This window comes from Hippocampus guttulatus, chromosome 3 (genome assembly GCF_054856545.1).
Source record: "Hippocampus guttulatus isolate MCC_2025c chromosome 3, RoL_Hgut_1.0, whole genome shotgun sequence".
Taxonomy (NCBI): domain Eukaryota; kingdom Metazoa; phylum Chordata; class Actinopteri; order Syngnathiformes; family Syngnathidae; genus Hippocampus; species Hippocampus guttulatus.
The window spans coordinates 13,980,401-13,998,323 of record NC_141263.1 but is presented as its reverse complement, the minus strand read 5'-3'; the positions used below and the strand labels follow the sequence as shown (position 1 = coordinate 13,998,323).

General features: G+C 42.5%; 1 protein-coding gene across 2 annotated transcripts; it reads right to left on the bottom strand.

The window, feature by feature from the left end:
- Positions 1-790: 790 nt before the first annotated feature.
- dhx38 (DEAH (Asp-Glu-Ala-His) box polypeptide 38) lies at positions 791-17,404 on the bottom strand. 2 transcript variants are annotated; one of them, XM_086106939.1, is made up of 27 exons: positions 16,439-17,404; positions 15,988-16,313; positions 15,540-15,715; positions 15,310-15,447; positions 14,441-14,603; positions 14,146-14,264; positions 13,941-14,014; positions 13,196-13,351; positions 12,967-13,128; positions 12,768-12,875; positions 12,458-12,579; positions 12,185-12,322; positions 11,910-12,096; positions 11,094-11,279; positions 10,854-10,994; positions 10,659-10,769; positions 9,429-9,545; positions 9,191-9,298; positions 8,990-9,102; positions 8,700-8,908; positions 7,519-7,673; positions 6,498-6,653; positions 6,067-6,201; positions 5,785-5,910; positions 5,607-5,702; positions 4,610-4,728; positions 791-1,633 (listed from the first exon to the last, which is right to left on the bottom strand). In XM_086106939.1, the coding sequence occupies exons 2-27, from the start codon at positions 16,308-16,310 to the stop codon at positions 1,552-1,554; spliced, it is 3,720 nt and encodes a 1,239-aa protein (XP_085963065.1). In that variant the 5' UTR covers positions 16,311-16,313; positions 16,439-17,404; the 3' UTR covers positions 791-1,551. The 2 variants fall into 2 exon arrangements, with proteins under 2 accessions (XP_085963065.1, XP_085963064.1); XM_086106938.1 differs by having other exon boundaries at positions 15,540-15,718; positions 16,439-17,403.
- Between the last annotated feature and the right edge of the window lie 519 nt (positions 17,405-17,923).

Sequence of the window (17,923 nt, the reverse complement as noted above, 5' to 3'; positions counted from 1 at the left end):
AGTTACTAAAGGAAGTTAATGAGTTTGTCAGGGAAAACGCAGACTTCATGTTTATCAGTGTTTTCTGAAGAACTTGACGTTTTACAGTAAAAGAATATTATTGTATCCCCCCAACCCCCCAGCGGATTTCCTTTATTCATTAGTGGATTTATGATTAGTTGATTTTGTAACACATTGTAACGCTTTGTTAAGCTGAGCAATCGTAGGAGAATGCAAAGTTGAGCACGAGTGAGCGAGTTGAAGCAATTAAGGGAGGAAAACCATTTTGAGCGAGCGCGTGGAAAACAACTGACAAATGTAGCTTTTCTACAAAATCTAATCTGGCGTCCAAGCAAAAAACATTTTTGCGTGCATAAAACATGTGTGCTCATACATGCTTTGGTTTTCAAAAGATCCCATTTTGTGCTCATGATTGTGGCACTAATCTAACGTCATAGTGCGTGGCAACAGAACGCAGTGTTGCTGTGACGTCAGACAACACATCCAGGAGAGCGTTGGCTGAGTGATATCAGAGTGCTGATAGCAATAGCCCAACCAGTAGGCAAAGTGTTCAAGCAAATATGGCTAAGCATGCACCAGAACACTAACATCCCTTTTCCCAGTCTTGCAGTGATCACCAAGAAAAGCCAAGTGGAGAATAAAAAGGCCTTAAGCTAGTCAACAATGCTGAGCTTGCGCATTCTCCCTGCGCTTGTGTGCGCTTCCGCTCACATTTCAAAAACACCTATGATAGGTTAAGACTAAAATTATCCGTAGGTGCGATTGTCTCCAGGATTAAAACTTAAACCACTTTGAATTATAAAAAATAGCAACATTTATTGTTCCACTTTAAATAAATGATTGAAACTCCGTTGGTTAATCACCATGTTCAAAACAAAAGTAAAGAAAAAGACCTTCACCAGGATGTGGAGTTACAAACAGCCAGTTCATCTGGAGCACTCCATGTTGAGTTTGTGTGCGTCATGTTCCCAAAGTCATCCAAACAAGAAAGTGAAAAACTACTGTCAGCGTGAATATAACATTGTTGACGTTTAATCTGTTGTGGAGGTGTTGCAAAGCTTTTTCACGTAGTAAAAACAAGGTTAAAAAAAAATAAGAGTAGGCAAAGGTAACTGAACGCGACAAAACAAGTGTGACCACACTTGTGGCACAAGTACAATGTGAATAGTACTTGAATGTGTGGAGGAGCTCTTTATGACAACGCAGAACGTGGTCAATACGAGGACTCAAAGACGGCCAACACGGAAACTAGATCAGATCATCTAACGAATGGAGAGATTTAAATGGATGTGGCTCCCAAATGCCCTCAAGGACATGCCATTTTCTTTTTTTTTTAAGATAATTATTGTAGTCAATACACAGTAACCTCACGCTGTAGCCATCCTGATTTTTTCACTGAAGGAGCTCATTTTAAAAAGAAAAAAAAAGGAGGGAGAGAACCTTTTGACGGGGTTTGTCTTATACAAGTTCTCTCCCTAGTGGCCTGTACATGAACTGCGGGTGCTGCTGGCTCCCGTGATGTAGGTCTGAGATGACCCTCCAGAAGGTGTTTCACAATCCAAATCGGGAAGGGGTGCGTCGGGGTGTCATGGGGGCCTCTTCACGTCTCCCCGGCGTGCATATTCTCAACGACCTAAAGCAGAGAAAAGACAGAAGTTTTGCATGGGGACCTCAACCGCTGGGCAATAAGAGGAGGAAGAGGTGTGAGAAGAATGAGAGGAAGGTGAGAGGATCACTGCAAGACTGGCCAGAGAAAAAGACACGAGAGCATGATTGCCATCAGGGAGTGATGAAAGTGAAAGAACGAGAGGATGGAAGCCTCACTCTGAGAGCGTCATCCATCTTCTTTAATCACAGACCCTTGACAAGCCCACACAGACAAGCCTCTTCTCATGAGACTTTAATAGAATTCCATACAACAAAAGCTACGAGTAAAAGAAAGACATTTGTTACGAAAATGCATGTCATTGTAATTAAATTTGGGGGTGGGGCTCAAAGGCAGTATACTGTAACTGCACACCAAAATGCTTTGAATTTATCGATCCATTCATTTTCTAAAGCACTTACTAGGGGCAAATGTGAGCAGCAGCTGATCCCAGCTGACTTTGGACGAGAGGCGGGGTGCACCCTGAACTGGTCCACCCCAAAATGTAATTCTCTGAAAATGCCACAGGATGGAGCCAAACCACTTTTTTTCTTATTCGACAAGGCTATGCTGTTTCTAATTGAAGCTCCTCCCCACAGTTTGACATAGTTGCGTGGTACCAAGATGCCACAAGATGGTGCTCAAACAATTATTTTTAGAATATACGGTCTTGTCAGAGCACACGAGTTTCTTTAGAAAATAACGAGGATGGGCTCCCCACAAATGATCCGCTCATTGGCAAATTTACCAATGCCAAATTACGAGCATGCTGCTGAGCACTTTTTATGGCACAAGAACATGGATAATGTCGTGTAGTGTGTGTGTGCCTTTTCGTGTAGCTCGCATGGGTTCAGTTTCCAGCTAATGGTCAAGAAGAGCATCAGGTTTAAAAACAAGGGCCCAGCTGATACAGATTTTTTTTTTTTAGGTCGATAATTCAATCTTTGGTGGAGTAAAATTCTGATAAGCGATTAATCAGACAATTAATTACAAAAACTATAATGACTAAAATAAATACTTTTAAAATCCATTAATTACAAGCAGAACATTTGCCAGTTTTACAATACGTTGTGCTTTAGTATTTAACTTCATAACAGAGACAAAAATCTTTTGTGCTATTTTTTGAGGCTAGGGTTGTTTAATTGTCCATCTTTGTCTTTTGCTAAAATGTGTTAATGTGTTTAAAAGTTGATTCCCCCGACCCTCCATTTTAAAAGAGCTACTATCGGCCAATTAAATTGGCCAACCAATTAATCGGTTGGGCTTGAATAAAAACTGCGCCATAACAGTTGAAATATGACCCAAAGATTTATTTGTGGAAAAATATGGTTTGTAGCATAGCACGTTAATCAGGGCAGTCGGCTGAGTTGGAGCAGAATGAAAGCTTTTCACATGCGTTTCTAACCCATTTTCCATCATATAATACAATACAATACAATACAATACATGCTGATTTATATAGCTCAAAGATCACTTGGCCAATTTGAAACTGACTTTGTGGATAAAGCATGGGCCATAGAAGAAATCAGTGCAAATCCAATATTTTTGCCTATCACGGTCATTCATGACAGGTGTCAAAACATGGCCCTTTGACAGAAGGACAACATCACCGTACAAGGAAAAGCACGTACTGGGTATCTCAAATATGTTGACCTTTTTCTTTTGATCCACAACATGAAACAAAAGTCAGACCATCGGCTGAAAAAACAACAAAAAGTCGGTCCTTGTTTTTTGGCACAGCATATGCTGATTTTGTAACTTGGAATGCTATTCTATCAATAATGATAATGCAGTAGACACGAACGAACATCGTTGTAATGCACTGCCACCTGCTGGACAGGAGTGAAATTGGCCACAAATGTTGAAATGATTTTATTATGTTGAGTATTCTTATCATGCTACTATATGAGTACAAATTTTCTTTATCCATTTTCGATTAATTGACAGGAAATTCTTATTTGGGACAAATAATGTATCTTATCTCATCTAGCTATGCCAGTGATGTAGAATGAGCCTGAGCTCAATGTTTACCATGAGATGACAGAAGGGGTGAGAAGTATGAGAGGAAGGTGAGAGGATGACTGCAAGACAATTGTTGTATTTCCACTGTGTGTAAGTGAAACTGGAAGCAAATTAAAAGAGTTCATCCTGATATCAGGAGAAATTTGTTTTGGATTTGGTTTGGCGATGTGCTGTGGGGTTTTTCTCATGTAAATAAAATATGTGCCTTGGCTCAATAAAGGTTGGGAAACACCAGTTTCAGGAAATGAACTTTTCAGTTAAGCGGTGATTTAAAAAAATAAATAAATAAATAAACTCCCACCTCTTCTGTAGTTGCATGAAGACGTGAAGTGTGCTCGGCAGCAGTCGTACAAAGAATTAGGAGGTGGTCACAATGAAGGCTGCCAAGACCGCAGTCACTTGCTGCCTAAATCTCATTCTAATCCCTTTCCTCCAGTGTGATTTTTTACCGCAGATTTCACACCGGCATGGTCACACAAATGTAGATAAACCGGCGTATTAATTAACAATAAAGTTCGTTTTAAAATCTGTCTTTAAAAGTGTATTTCTCTCTGTAAAGCTCGGGAATGGGTGTGAAATTAATTTTTGTCTCTAATTTGAAAATGAAGGTTCCCCCGCTTTCTGCGCTCTGTTGTGGCCCAATTTAAATTGCTGCGGTAATGGGGGTCAGCCAGGAGTCAATATTATTTCTTTTTGTCTCGTCTGCGGGGACCAGAGGTGAGAAAAGCTCATCATGAAGAGTGAGACAGTTAGAGGAGAGGGAGGGGTGGAGATACGGCCTGGCGGCGAAGTAGCTAAATGAAACTGTTCTATCTCTGCGGTGCATAAAGAATAGGGAGGTGAGAAGGGGGATGGGGGGTGGGGGTGGAGACGTGGGTGCTGGGTGGCAGGGGAGGGGGGCTATGCGCAACCATTGATGTGGCGGCAGCGTTGGCCACTTACTTCACATTGCCAGTGCTCTTCCTCTCCTGCTCCTCACGGCGGCTTCGTAGCTGCTCCTGAGCCAACGCCATCTCCTCTTCCATGTTGTTGATTTCCTCCTTGGCCCGCCGACGGTTTTCCTGGAGGTGACATATGCGATAAGAAGAACAATTGGAAGCACTGATAAAAGGGAAACGGGGACGGTTTTGATCCCCCTCTGAAGCTTTTACTACTTTGGGAAGACCGATTAGAAGTACTCCTAGTTAAAAAAGCAGGTTTATTGCTACAGCTGATTGTCATGCGGGCGGCACGGTGGGTGACTGGTTAGCACGCCAGCCTCACAGTGCAGACGTGCAGGGTGCAATTCTGGCTGTGGCCTCCCTGTGTGGAGTTTGCATGTTCTCCCCGTGCCTGCGTGGGTTTTCTGGGTACTCTGGTTTCCTCCCACATTCCAAAAACATGCACGCCAGGCTGATTGAACACTCTAAATTGTCCCTAGGTGTGAGTGTGAGCGTGAATGGTTGTTTCGTCTCTGAGTGCCCTGCAATTGGCTGGCAACCAGTTCAGGGTGTCCCCCAGCTACTGCCCAAAGACGGCTGGGATAGGCTCCAGCACGCCCTCGACCCTTGTGAGGATAAGCAGATGAGAAAATGGATAGATGAATGATTCTCATGCACCAAGACTGCTCTGTCTAATATTTTGAAGCAGGCTCACAAATGAAGCAAGAAAGTCTTCAAAACGACCCCCAAAATAGGCTCGGAATACCTTGCTACGTTTTCTTTACATTGCATCTAAATCTCTTAACTGATTTTATTTTTTTGTAAATGTGTTGAAATGTTGTTCTTTTAATTATGTGAAGCACATTGAGTTACCGTGTGTATGAAATGTGCTATATAAATAAAGCTGCCTTGCCAAATAACTCACACCAAAGATGTGTGAAAGTGGCTGGTGTAAGCTTCTTATAATTGGCAAAAAAAAGGGCCAGCACAAATCTAGCAGTTACTTTGTTTTCTCTTACCTGTCTGCTTCTCCCAGCGTGCTTGATGCTGTAAAACATGGGCCCCAGTTCTGCCAGCCACTCGCCATCCACTGCAGTTACACACTGCATGTACTCCTACAAGACAAAACAAGGTGTTCAAAAAGCACATCACCCGTGATAAGGACTTTTCATCCCTTCCATAGTTTAGAGATTTCACCTTGGTAGTCATGACCAGCTCATGGTAGATGATGTAGTCCGGAGTGTAGCCCATACCAAACAGGGAGCTGGTCGGGTGAAGGTGACATGGCATGCCCGTTCTCACATTCACGTATTCGCCAATGCCCTGAGAGCAAACGCATGGCACTGGTTATTCATAATGTGCAAAGTTTTCAACTCCCTCAGACCTTCGAGCTTTTCGTTGGGAGGTTTTATCACCACTGCTGTGTCATTACCTTGCCTGTACACTGGCCACTTATCAAGTCGAAAACAAGAGACATACCTTGAGCTTGGCAGCCTGGTGGAAGTAAGCAGCACATATGCACTTCCTGATGATGTCCCAGTCTGAACCGCAGGACATTAAGTTCATCCTCTGCTGCACCATGATGTCTTTTAATTGAGAGCGCACCTCACGCACCTGGCGTAGGACATTGTACCTCACTTTAGCATAATTGACAGATTTGTTCTGTCAACCTTACACCAAATAGTCATTTAGAAACAACCGACCAGCTCAACTAGCCTTGAAGTTCCTGGCTCTTTTGGAGGAAATTGCCCCAAAACACACAATTATAACCTCTAAATAATGAAACTTGGGAGCACAGCTGTTACTGTACCGCTCTTAATACAAATCTTCTGCACAAATTGCAAAACACGTTCGCGCGTGAGGTCGGTGTGCAGCCATTGTCATCGGAGTGAGTGGGAGTCATGTGTAACCTTGCGCATCGCCTTGGTGTGAATGAAGTGATCGTTGCACCAGATGCTGGAGTAATTGTTGTTTTTCCACTGCGTGTAGACGTTAAGGTAAGTCAGGTGGTCACTCTCTGGCACGGAAAACTTCTCCCTGACCTGGTCGCTCTCCTCCTCGCGACCCTGCAAATACACACACACGCATGGCGTATTTATATATTAGTAAGTAGTCTCCTATATTTGTTCAAACTGTATTAGACTAGAATATGTCTAATGCCGTCTGTCATTCAAAAGCATACAATGACTAAAAAATAAATGTTAAAGGAGTCCAAGCGTAATTAAACTACAAAATTACATGCATTTATGTTACATTAGATGAAAGATTACATAATATCAAAGGCCGAAACACCGGATGGTACCTCACAAACAAATATGCCTCCAAGGTGCTTTGAGGAGCATTAAGATGAGATCAAAACAATTTATTAAATACTTGATGCCATGACATCATCCCCAATTTACTTTTGGTGCATGATGCCACCTTTGCTCTTCATATTTTAAAAAAAAATATATATATATAGTTTTAAAAATGTGGGATAACTAGCAAAACCTCCTATGTAACCATTTGGTAAATGGAATATATTTTTGTAAATCTACACTATTTGTCAGCCCACGGGTATTTGTTAATTTTATGAAAGATTGACCAGTCTAAAGGGTTGAAAATGGCTGCTCGCTTTGACGATAGAACAAGCATGCCGTTTTTGGGGGGCTCCTGAAAAGCCACAGTTTTGGAAACTGTCGTGCGAGGAGTCTGCCATTGATTCAAAATAGCAACACGCAATTTTTATGAATAGATTTGTTCACAAGCCATTGATAACGCATAAAAGCAAAAGCTGACGTGGGGACAAACCAATTGCATCCATTTGTGCACAAATATGAAATTGACCACATTTGGACACAAAAGGATTCTGTCCGACGGCAACACTATGAAAAACAAATATTTATATAATATAAATATACATAAATTGTCTAAAAGATGACTGGGTCATACCTTTGGTCTGTAAAAGATGGCCGGCACCGACAGCATGGAAACGATGATGAGGATATCGGCGCTGCAGCCCATGTCACAGGACACAATCAGCATCTTGGACAATGCCGGGTCGAGGGGAAATTCCACCATCATTCGGCCAGTTGGCGTCAAAGAACCTAAAAGCATGGTAATTAAGTCATACATAAAGAATAATTTAATGTTCAAGGTGAGATATAAGCTTCTTTTCCATCAAACGCCTGCTAGCATGAGAAGCCAGCACAAAATGGCACTTTTTTTTCTGTCAGCGTACAAGATGGGGGTGAACTACTGACTGTTCCGAATACTCAAGACTAGGAAAAAAGGAGCGAGATCAAAAAACGTTGCCAGCTCTGATTTGGATGATTAGGTGACAGAGTCTAAGAAGCTTACACTGAGGGAGAAGCGGAGCAGCCAGTTTGGGGCAGGTAAAACTTAATCAGAGGTAATCTGCTGTTAACACACCATACAAGGAATCATCAAAAGTCCTTCCTTATCCCCAAATCCCTAAATCCTTGCAGTACGGCTCAGGGTGAGACAGAGGTGAGGCCCGGCCAGTTGAATAAAACACTGGATCGGTTACCTGGAAATGACTTTACTGGCCAAATCTGCAACGAGCTCATCAAGACTTGTTTGCAGATGCAGCTTTTATATGAGGGCCATGAATGACGGAGGTCCAAGCAGAAAGATATGATCAAATGCATAGTACAGTTACAGGAATTTAGTTTGAGCTCAAAATGAGGCTGAATGATGACATTTTAGCCTCATGTGTGAAGCCTGAGCAGGTCCCCGGTCATGTTACAGTCACAGGAATGGCATTCTGAAAATGTCAAAACGTCCAAATACCTTAGGGACACCATTTGGAAAAGCAGGGATGAGAATGCGGTCGGATATGAAAAAGGAATATATGTGTTGGAGGTAATCTGCAAAGTCACCACTAGATGCCGCTAAATGCTTAAGACGTCAACTCGACCAACCTTAACCCCTCCAAATAAGGCATTTTTAATACCAACTGGAACAATTCATCTCTTTGGCAAGCTATTTTTCACCTTAATATCAACCGACAGTAATCAAAGGACGGTTTAAATGTGAGATTCCGATATAAGCAAGACTCAATGTGAATGGCACCTTTTTCGAATGTCAGTGAAACAACCCATTTCACGCACCAGTGTTATCGAGCGCTCCCAGGATCCAAAGCTGGTACATGGAGTTGAGCATGTTGTCTTCGGGTGGCGGGTCCATGAAGTGGAAAAGGAGTAAATCCTGAACACCCAGCGACTTCAACAGCAGGACCACATTGGCCAGGTTGGTCCTCTGAATCTCCGGGATGGTGGTGGTCAGCATCTCATTCTTATAGGCACTCTGAGTATACAGCCTGGGTGGAAAGGGAGGTTTGAATTATATCATGAATAAGTGCTAATCACATCTCGTCAGTGTCAACAAACAAACGGAATACCTGTAACACTGCCCCGGTCCTGTACGGCCTGCTCTGCCAGCACGCTGGTTCGCATTTGCCTGGCTGATGGGATATACTTGTAGAGCATCCATTCCAATGCGAGGATTGAACACCTGTTCAATGGGTGTTAAACGACTTGTAACATCGCCTGTTACGTCAGAGGAGTATTGTAATTACGAGCTGTTGGAAGCGGAGGAATACCTTGAGTTTGCAGTATCCAGCATCCACAACAAACATGATACCATCCACAGTGAGGGAAGTCTCTGCTATGTTTGTAGCAACAATACATTTCCGAACACCGTCTGGGGCCTGAGCGGGCAAAGAAAAGCAATGGGGGTGAGCGTGTTTAAGCACTAGTCTCCACTGCACCAATCCAATATAAGGAAAAGTCACTCAACAAACAAAAACATGCAAGAGAGAGAGACAAATTAAAAGAAACCTTCTGGAAAATTTTGGCCTGCAGGTCCGAGGGCAGCTGGGAGTAAATGGGTAGCACAGCCAGAGCAGGAGCGTTATCCAAATCTTCCAGTCGCTCCACAATCTGATCTGATGTTACCTACAAGAACAAGGATGGACACATTTATCATATACCACAACTTCTGTATGTACCTTTCAGCATTAATGGTGCCTTCACAGATGTGTAAGTTACCCATGCCATTGGCACTAACACAGCCCCACAGCATCAGAGATGCTGGCTTTTGAACTTTGTGCCCATACCCGTCCGGGTGGTTCTTTTCCTCTTTGGCCCCGGAGGACACGACGTCCACAATTTCCAAAAACAATTAGGAACGTGGACTCGTCAGACCACAGAGCATTTTTCCATTTTGCATCCGTCCATTTTAGATGAGCTCGGCCCCTGAGAAGCCAGCAGCATTTCTGGGGTGTTGTTGATAAATGGCTTTTGCTTTGCATCGTAGAGCTTTAGGCTGCACTTACGGATGTGGCACTGAGCTGTATTTACTGACACTGGTTTTCTGAAGTGTTCCTGAGCACATGTGATTTCCTTTACACAATGATGTCGTGTTTTTTTTTAAATGCAAAGTGGCCTGCGGGGTTAAAGGTCACGGGCGTTCATTGTCGGTTTTTGGGCTTGCCGCTTACATGCATTTCTCCAGATTCTCTGAAGCTTTTGGTGATATTATGGACCATAGATGATGAAATCCCTCAATTGCTTGCAATCGTAGGTTGAGGAAGGTTGTCCTTAAATAGTTGGCCTATTTCCTCACACAGAAGTGAACCTCGCCCCATCTGTGCTCCTGAATGATTGAGCAATTCAGGGAAGGTCCTTTTGTACCCAATCATGGTACCCACCTGTTCCCAGTCAGTCTGCTCATCTGTGGCATGTTCTAAACAGGTGTTTGATGAGCATTCTTCAACTTTGTCAGTCTTTTTTTTCCCACCTGTCCAAGCTTTTTTACGAACATGTTGAGGCCATAAAATTCTACATTATTATTTGCAAAAACAAAAACACAAACAAAACAAATGCTTTTCAGTTTGAACATTAAATATCTTGTCTTTGTAGTGTATTAAAATATATGTATTGTGTTTGTATTTATGTTCGACAAAATGTCCTAACTTCAATGGAATTGGGTTAAAATATAACATGAAACTGAATTAATCCACAATATTCTAATCATCAATTTTTTGGAACTGCCGCCTTGTCCCTCACTTCAATATCCTCCTGACCCGGCATGAAGATGAGGATGTCGCCGATCAACCCGCTGAGGTGGATCTGCAGGGTCTGTTTCACTGCTGCCTCCACGTAGTCCTCCTGAGGAGTCTAAACACCACCAAACAAAAATCCCAAAAACATGCCAATCGATCATTGCAGTGGTTATAGAACAAAAGGCAAAAGTAGACGTACCTTGCTAAACAAAATGTCCACTGGAAATGTTCTTCCCGGAATGTTGAATATAGGCACGTTGCCGAAAAACGCTGCAAATTTGTCCGAGTCCATTGTTGCTGAAGTGACAATAAGTTTCAAGTCTGTGCGCCGAGAAACAACCTGGTAGCATAGACAAAAAAAAGAAGAGAAAATGAATCGTGATGTTCATGACGTCTTCATGTGTTCCAAACAAAGCAGGCTTGGGACAAGGGAACTAACCTCACGGAGCAAACCAAACAGCACGTCAGTGTTCAAGGAACGTTCATGAGCTTCGTCCATGATGACAGCGCTGTAGTGGTCCAGGTCGGACTCCCTCAGTGACTCTCTGAGCAGGATACCATCCGTCATGTACTTGATCATCGTTTTCTCACATGTGCAGTCCTCAAAACGAATTGCATAGCCCACCTGCGGGTTACATAAGACTAATTTCTATTCGGTTGACATGCTACAACACATCCATCCTCTTCCACTAGGTGACAGTGTTCCCTTGCTTATGAAAGGTCAGACACCCTTTTCCAGACAGCTTTTCTCCCCATTTTCCCCATTCTCAAAGTGGGTGAGCTCGAGACTATCGCAGCGAACGCCTCACCATGGACTGGTGGCCTGCTCATTGCAGGGCGCATATAGATAGACGACGACTCATGTTCACATTCACACCTATGGACAATTTAAACCCAACAGCACTTTGGAACGTGGGAGGAAGTTGGCATATTTAGAAAACGTGGGGGAGGGGGGGGGGGGGGGGGGGTAACATGCAAACACCGCAGCCGAGATTCAAACCCAAAACCACCAGGCTGCCTACAAGTTAAACAGTGATGACAATTTTTGACCAATCTTGCTGCTGTAGTCTGCAAATTTGCCCCATTGGGGACAAATAAAGGTTATCTTATTCCTTAATAGACAATATACTGTATCATTTGTAGTCTTCAAGCTATTCCTTTTGGACTTACTTACTTACTTATGGGAATCGAGGGCAATGAAAGGGCATGGTGTATTTGCCTTGCTTATATGGAGTGGCGTGGTAGTTTGGTTTACCTCTTCTCCGAGATTGGTGCCTATCTCCTCGCTGACCCTCTTGGCCACACTCATGGCGGCTACTCTGCGGGGCTGGGTACAGCCCACCATGCCATAGCTGGTATAGCCATCCTCATGGAGGTACTGCGTTAGCTGAGTAGTTTTCCCACTGCCTGTTTCGCCAACAACAATCACAATGCTGTTGTCCCTACAAGGGCAGAAAGACATAGCTGACCACAGAACTTCTATCAAAGAATTTAATCTATGAAGAAAAGTGTCTATAAGTGAATGTGTACCTTATGATGTTAAGAAGCTGCTGCCTCACAGCAAAAATAGGCAAGTACTGTCTCTGCTCCAGAATGCTTTTCTTCTTAGCAAACTCACTGCTGGCCTCACTTTTTTCTTTCATGTGATCTGCAAACTTCTGCTCTGCTCTACAGAGCCAAGGGAAAGGAGACCACATTGAAATGAATATGAATGGTTCAACAAATGGACACCACGGCTCTGTGAGTGAGACGTGGTCACTACGTTGTGAAACGCAAAAATAAAAAACTGCCATAAAGACAGACCTGTAGTCTACTTTGCCATCCTCGCCAACCACTTGACCTCCAGAAGCATCGTCTTCTTTCTTCTGGATGCCCATGATGTCCCCCAGCTTAGTGCCTGCCAGTTCCCAATGTTTGTGCTGTGCCTGAAAACATATTTACCTGTGATGCTATGCTGATTTAACATCTCAACACACACACACCTGATAGTCTTGAGTCACAGTACAAAAGTAGATGGGGACACCACGTTATAATAAATGCGTAACCAATGCTCTTGTGTTGGTTACACATTCATGCTCCCATTTTTGTGTTACGGTCTTTGTTAGCAGCCAACCTTTTTGCGTTCTTTCTGCTCACGGTGTTTACGAACGAGCTGACTGCCCTTGCGGGAGATGATGGCCAAGTCAGAGGTGGCGTCTTTCACGGGGATGATGGGTTCTGGCTGCGGTGACAAGGCAAACACACTTAGAAGTCAAAATGTTTAAATATGTCGCTTGTTTCCATTATGTGAAGTTCAGCCAATTGTGTTCTACCTGTTTGGTGAACACTATTCTTCCATCCAAGAATGGAGGGACCAAATTGTGAACCAGCAAGTGAACCTTTGTAGCATTGTCCTCCTCAAAGTCTTCGTCCACCTCCAACCGCTGCACCACCCCGCTTGTCAACATGCGGTTGGTCTCCCATCGCTCGTTGTCCTGTTAACACAGAATCATAGCCCCGTTAGTGAGACAGAACAAAATAAACACGCGCTCGGTAAGGTACCTCGTTGATTTGACGTTTCTGGGCGGATATTCGTTTCTGAGTCTGCTTCTGAAGAATCTGCTCTCTCTTCTTGATATATTCATCAGACGTGGAAGTGAAAGGGTTGTGGAACTCATCGTAGCCTTCGTCCATCATGTACCAGTCTCTGTCGGCTTGCTGAAAACAGTGGGTGAATTGGAAGTGGAGACTTTGAGCAATTTACAATGTATACTGTATATGTAGCGTTATCGGTAAGGGATGCAACTGATACTGTACGGCTGTACTCATACGCTTAAAAGTGCTCTGATACTACAACGTCAATACCGCTTCACAAGCTCGACTATGACTTCCAGGTATGGGCTGAAAGAAAACACTTCAAGCGATGGTGTGATGATGCATCACTTGAGCCGTCTTGCCAAGTTCATTTTAGAACTAAAATGCTTTGTGTGAGAGGTTATAAGTGCGAGGCAAGACAGATCCCAAATCATGCAGATGGATGTTAAAATGGCAGTCATGACAAGTTGTTACTCTCAAAAGTGTTATATTTGAGTGAACCCTATGCAATGTTCAAGAAACGTTTGTTTTTTTAAAAAATATTATTTGACAATAATAAAACACACTTTCACCTCAACCACAACACAAAATCGCAAAGTATCAATACTTGGTATGGTTGAGTACTCAAATTGAATTACTTGTACTGTTACAAGTGGTATCAGTGCATCCCTAAAGAAGAAAACATGATTACAAGATATAGCAATAAGCCAACCTTTTGATCTTCTTCCCACTGCTCTTTCTCATCTTCATTGTCAAATGAAATTCCAGTCCCACCGTCTTTTTTACCTACAATAACCAAAGGGAGTACGGTACTCTAGTAAGGAAGCTTTCAAATTAAAAATGGTTTGGAAGACACATTTACCATACTATTGAACTTTCACTCTATTGCGGTTATTGAGGGGGTGGATATTTGTTACCTTTTCCTTGGGATAAACGAGGTGTGGAACCTAAATGCTTTCTGTCATTGGCCCACTCGTTGTACTTGTAGGATGGGGTGGGGAGGGGTGTATTGTCAGCGTAGCGGCCTCTCACTGACCTGAAATTAGAGCAGATATGACACTGTAAAAGATTTAGGCATCATGTGATAATAACCCTCACCCAAGGGTTGGAAAAAAAGAAACAATAAATAATAATCGAGTGTACAACATTTTATACAAACCACTACAAGATGCATCATCACGACCACACAATTTCAATATAATAAATGTCTACCTGTCTCTTCTTTCGCTCTCCCGGCCAGAGTGCCGACTACGCTCCGAGCGATCCGATTCTCTTGCAGAAGGCGCAGGGGAGGGAGACTCCCACTGGGAATGCCGTGAACTGACATAGCCACTGTCATCTTCTTCCCAGTTGGAGCGGGAAGGCGTAGAACCATCTGTTTTGAAGAAGAAAAAAAATCTTTCAAACTATCTTCTTGTTTTCAGTATGTTGTCCATAATAGGGAGGCTTATAATTGTCGTCATTTTATATCGTGAATGGAATTTATATACCAGCTACTGTATCCTCAATTTTGGGAAGGAGTATGCCATTTTTCTACTCAGTTAAAATAATATCAGCATTATTGTTGATGCAAATGTCGAACAGCCCAGTCAGTTTTTTTGTCAATTGCACAAGTGCATCTTTACAGTAATGTATACTGTATATGGAAAGTCGTTTCAGCATTTATAGGATTTGCTATCCTTGAATTCCAGTTTTAGGCCCATCCACTAGAATGCTGATTGTCCTCACTATTAAGACAACTTTGGCATTCTAGGAGGACAACCACACCTTACTCGAGAGGCAGAACTGAAACAGTTGACAGCTGTGTGGTACATGTTAATACTCGTGACCTTATAAAATTCTGTTAGGCACTAGTGCTTCACTAGCACTAGTAAGACACAGTCATTCTATTGGTGCACCCTAGTCAATTTATTAGTGAGACGAATTGTCTTACTGGTGAGGACAATGAGCGCTTATTACATGGACCTTAAGCTGGACATCAAGGTCAAATGAATGCTCATGTTGCTTTCCATCATCATAAATATTTTGCAATATTGCACACATCAAGTGCGAAAAATGAGAAGACGACAAACAAAATCTACCTCTCGGACGTTGTTGCGGGGTTTGCGGTTCATCCCGCCTGCTACCCCGGCTGATGCGATCTGACCAGCCATCTCTCTGTGAGCGCTCACTCCGCTCACTGCGGTGCAAACGCTCTGAGCGGCTGCTGAAACTGCCCTCTGGTGTATTCGACAAGAAAAAGAAATGTTAGCATCACAGCTAAAAGCTGAGAATCAGAAAAAATATATATAAGATTTCTTTTTGGAATCACCATTTTCACTCCGCCGATCTCTGTTCTTATCTTTGTTTCTGTTCCCGTCATCTTTCGAGGAGATGTAGACACCCTGCTCACGTCTGTCTTTTTCTCTCTGCTCGTGTCGGCGACGGAACTCCTCACTGACTCCTCCAGGACTGGAGGGAGTCTCTGAGCCACTGGTACGGTATTTCCTGCTGGCATGTGAAAAGAAAAGGATTACTTATATAGTCATTTACAGGTTGAACATTTGATGTTCAAAGTTTTCCTTCCTTTGATTATATTGCCCATTTCAATTTGTGCAATTATCACAAGAGGTTTAACAGTGGGGTTTTTTTGTTGTGTTTTTTTATAAGGTTACAAGTTTCCTAATTTAAATTATGATAGTTCAGTTGATTCTATTTAAGCATCACATGAGACAACAATGGCTCAGGTTTAATTAAAACAGTATTTGATTTGCACTTACTTCTCTTTTTTATCCTGTCCATTCTTCTCATCATCTTCATCATCAGAACCAGAATCACTTTTGCTTTCCTCCCAGTCCTTGTATGAGGAAACCCTGGATTTTTTTCTAGTTCCGTCCTCGCCACCAGCTTCACTCAATTCTTTACTCTCTCGCTCTTTCCTTTTCTGTGCCGCCAGCAGATCCAAGCCCAGCAGAGAGGTGCGCGGGGTCGGTGCCCGGAAAACATGATCTGCAGCCGCGCTCTTCTTCTTGACTATCAGTCCTCCAACTTCGATTTTTGAATTGGTCCCCTCCAATCTATGCATTGAATCATCGTCATCCATTATCTGCGAGGGATAATGAATGATTTAAGTCTAATACAACCTATGATGAAACGTATTGTGTACTGAGGAGCCGACGTTCAATCATACTGTATATGACATTCGTGACAATGAAGTACCATGAAACTTACCAAAGCGTGGCGATCCCCTGCTAGCTGGTTAGCTACCAGCCCTGACAGGGAAAAAACGACAAAATGCTCAAAGTGGGATGTTTTTTTCTAAAATCAGCAAGCCTGCGTGGCTGCTCAAGAAACAATTATTTTGACAACACGTTCATAAACCGAACGTAACTGTTTACAGATAAGTCCGCCGCCATTGCTCGTCCCTCTTCTTCGAATAGAATGTCATCACATTGAGCAGTTTTAGTAAAATGCTGCCCCCACTGGTTTGGTGATGATCGTAGAACCCACCTAAAATGGTGACCAGTGCTTCTTCGTTTAAAAATTCCTTTACCCTCTTTTGAAGGAGCTCTATGGCCTAATTGGGGACAAGCCAATATAATTCTGATCAACGAGTGCACTGATTCTTCTTTCAACAGGATTATGTACATAAATACAATCAATAGAATATTACTTTCTAATTAAAATATAGATTTAGTTGTCATGCAAGAGGATGCTGAGAAACTGAGATCTTAATCTCGCGATCACAGTATGCATGACATCGTTCACTCACAAAACCAGTTTGAATGTAAGCAAGCAACTGCACTTTTTCTACAGCCGGTCGTTTGTTCACTGGGGAGTAACACACACATCCAGGGGGCATGGCTCAATTCTGCTATCCCAAGAGTCCTTTTTCTTTCTTCACTTTATCGTTTTCTTTCTTCACTTTATCACCGGCTCTTGTCGCTATTCATATCTCTTCTGGAATGCATTCTTCCCCAGAAGGACATTGGCTCGCTCTCTCGGTGCTAGGGTGAAGCTCCTGGTGGATTTAGCATCATAGACAAACGGCAGAAGTCCAATAACACCAATACTGTACTCCCCACACAATAGAATACCCCAACCAAAACGTTTCAATGGTGCATCAGCCCTGCATGATGAAAAAATGATGGATAATGTAAAATACAATACAATACAATACATGCTGATTTATATAGCGCTTTCACAACAGCGGCAGCTGTTATAAGGGAGAACCCGAAAGAGCTGTTTTCCTGATTTCGCCAGAGGCGTGGTTAAAAAGGATTCCAGTGTTTAAGATTATTTCTGGCAATTGTCTATTTCTATAAAGTCCAAAGTTAGCCACACAAGAACCTCACAGTGTATCCACCTATTTCTAATCTGTAAATCGTTATAAGAATTTCATGACTATCTAGTCATGCTCTGCTTCATCATGCTTACATAAGCAGCCACATTTTCTTTGTAGTATTTTGTTTTTGACCATCAATAATTTATTTGTCAACTATTATTATTTGTGATAACAATAAATATAAAATTAAAAAACATATTTAAAAAAAACAATGCAGGTTAATAAATGTTAGAAGGGGGGAAAACTCACCCGGGGAAAACTATCAATAAAATGTATTATTATTATTATCATTATTATTATTATGAATAATAATAATTTGTATTATTTCTTTTATCAGAATGTCACAAGGTATTCAGACGTTTTGCAATGTT